Source organism: the organism of the source record quoted next, assembly GCF_019968955.1.
Source record: "MAG: Porospora cf. gigantea A chromosome Unknown PgA_NODE_5282_length_1927_cov_341.409, whole genome shotgun sequence".
Taxonomy (NCBI): domain Eukaryota; phylum Apicomplexa; class Conoidasida; order Eugregarinorida; family Porosporidae; genus Porospora; species Porospora cf. gigantea A.
The window spans coordinates 506-1,927 of NW_027151746.1; the positions used below are offsets into that span (position 1 = coordinate 506).

General features: G+C 46.5%; 1 protein-coding gene across 1 annotated transcript; it reads left to right on the forward strand.

The window, feature by feature from the left end:
• Positions 1–494: 494 nt before the first annotated feature.
• On the forward strand, positions 495–740 carry KVP18_004990 (uncharacterized protein; the record flags this gene model as incomplete). Its single annotated transcript, XM_067949246.1, has 1 exon — positions 495–740. The coding sequence occupies one exon, from the start codon at positions 495–497 to the stop codon at positions 738–740; it is 246 nt and encodes an 81-aa protein (XP_067807966.1).
• Between the last annotated feature and the right edge of the window lie 682 nt (positions 741–1,422).

A 1,422-nucleotide genomic window follows, 5' to 3' on the forward strand; every position in this document is an offset into this window, starting at 1 on the left:
TCCAGTCGGCGACCAGATTCCAATCCCATTTCCTTCCAACAAGGGTACACTGAGGTCCCTGCCGACACTGAGCGGCCATGGCAGTCGCAGCCAATACTAAAGCGATGCGAGATATTTCGATTATTTGGATTATTGGTCTTGCCAAACACGAGCGTATGAGAACCTCATGTTGATGGCCGTTGAAACGAAATTGTTAAATATTTAAGTTTCTTCTCGTTCAGAATAATTGCTTGTAGCGTGGAAAAATTCCAATTCATCCTAATCTGACAACATGATGTCTAGAATCTAGAACTCAAAGCCTAGAAGCAGGACCAGTACCGGTTGAATAATGGAGTCATGCTCAATTCTACAGTTAGCCAGTACTCGGAGGTGTGTGAATCTGTATTTAATCCAGGTTGGACTTGTCTACATTTAATCCACGTAGGTGTCCTTCGTTTGGGTGACTTTCAAATTAGCTGATTTCAGATCAGAATGAACAATCGGTGTGTTCTCTGATGGGGATTCACCAAAAGGAACTCCACTGCGTACGACTGGGAGTGTTGGGAGATTCCTCCCAGAAGGGCAACACCTCCGAGAAGATCATTTCCGACAAGGCACGAGACACTGGAGATAGCGCGTTCGGTGAGAACGACTTGCACAGTATACAGCCGGAAGCTAGCAACTGCTTGCGAGGTACCCCTCCCGTTCCATCTTCAGGGGACGCGTTGTTGTTGAAGCAATTCAACTTCGTCATGGGCTGAGTTTCAAGATGACCGCCCCGCTTAGGAGCACTTGAGATGAACTCTGCGAGGCGACTACTGTTCTGTCCGCTCGGTGCAAAGGAGGTTTGAATGGCAGCTGTTGACACGTAGATTCATCAACCTAATCTCATCGCTGGAGTCGTTGGTTGCGAAGACTGTGGTACTTTTTCCAGTCGATTGTTTCAGTGACTTGGCCACTTGTAAAAATGAGACTGTTTCTCGACTCTCAGAGGTTTGCTTTTCTCACAAAACATGCCCTCGCAAACGTAGTTGCTTTTCTATCCCTGTGAAAGCAGTACGTGCCCACTCGAGTTTGTGATGGCTATCTCGCATGAGTTAATCTGAAATATGCAATATTGAGAGTCGCGTTGCCAAGATGCCCTTTCTGAGTTTCACTGTTGACGTCATCGAGTCTTCAGTCCTGGTAGGTTCAGTTGAAATTCGCAATTATCCAGCTGCTTAACGCAGTCGCCATTCTTCACGAAACGCGATTTCTTAAGAAGTGTGAGTGCTTCAACACCTCCCAACTCAGACGGCCTACACCGACCCATAGGAGGTGATCCGGAAAGTCTGAAAAGTCAAGTCGCATTGTTCCTTTTCACTATCAGGGCCTATATAAGACTGCCCCTGGTTGGTCTCAATATATTGTTCATTGCTCTCGAGGTCTTATTGCGGTAAAAAA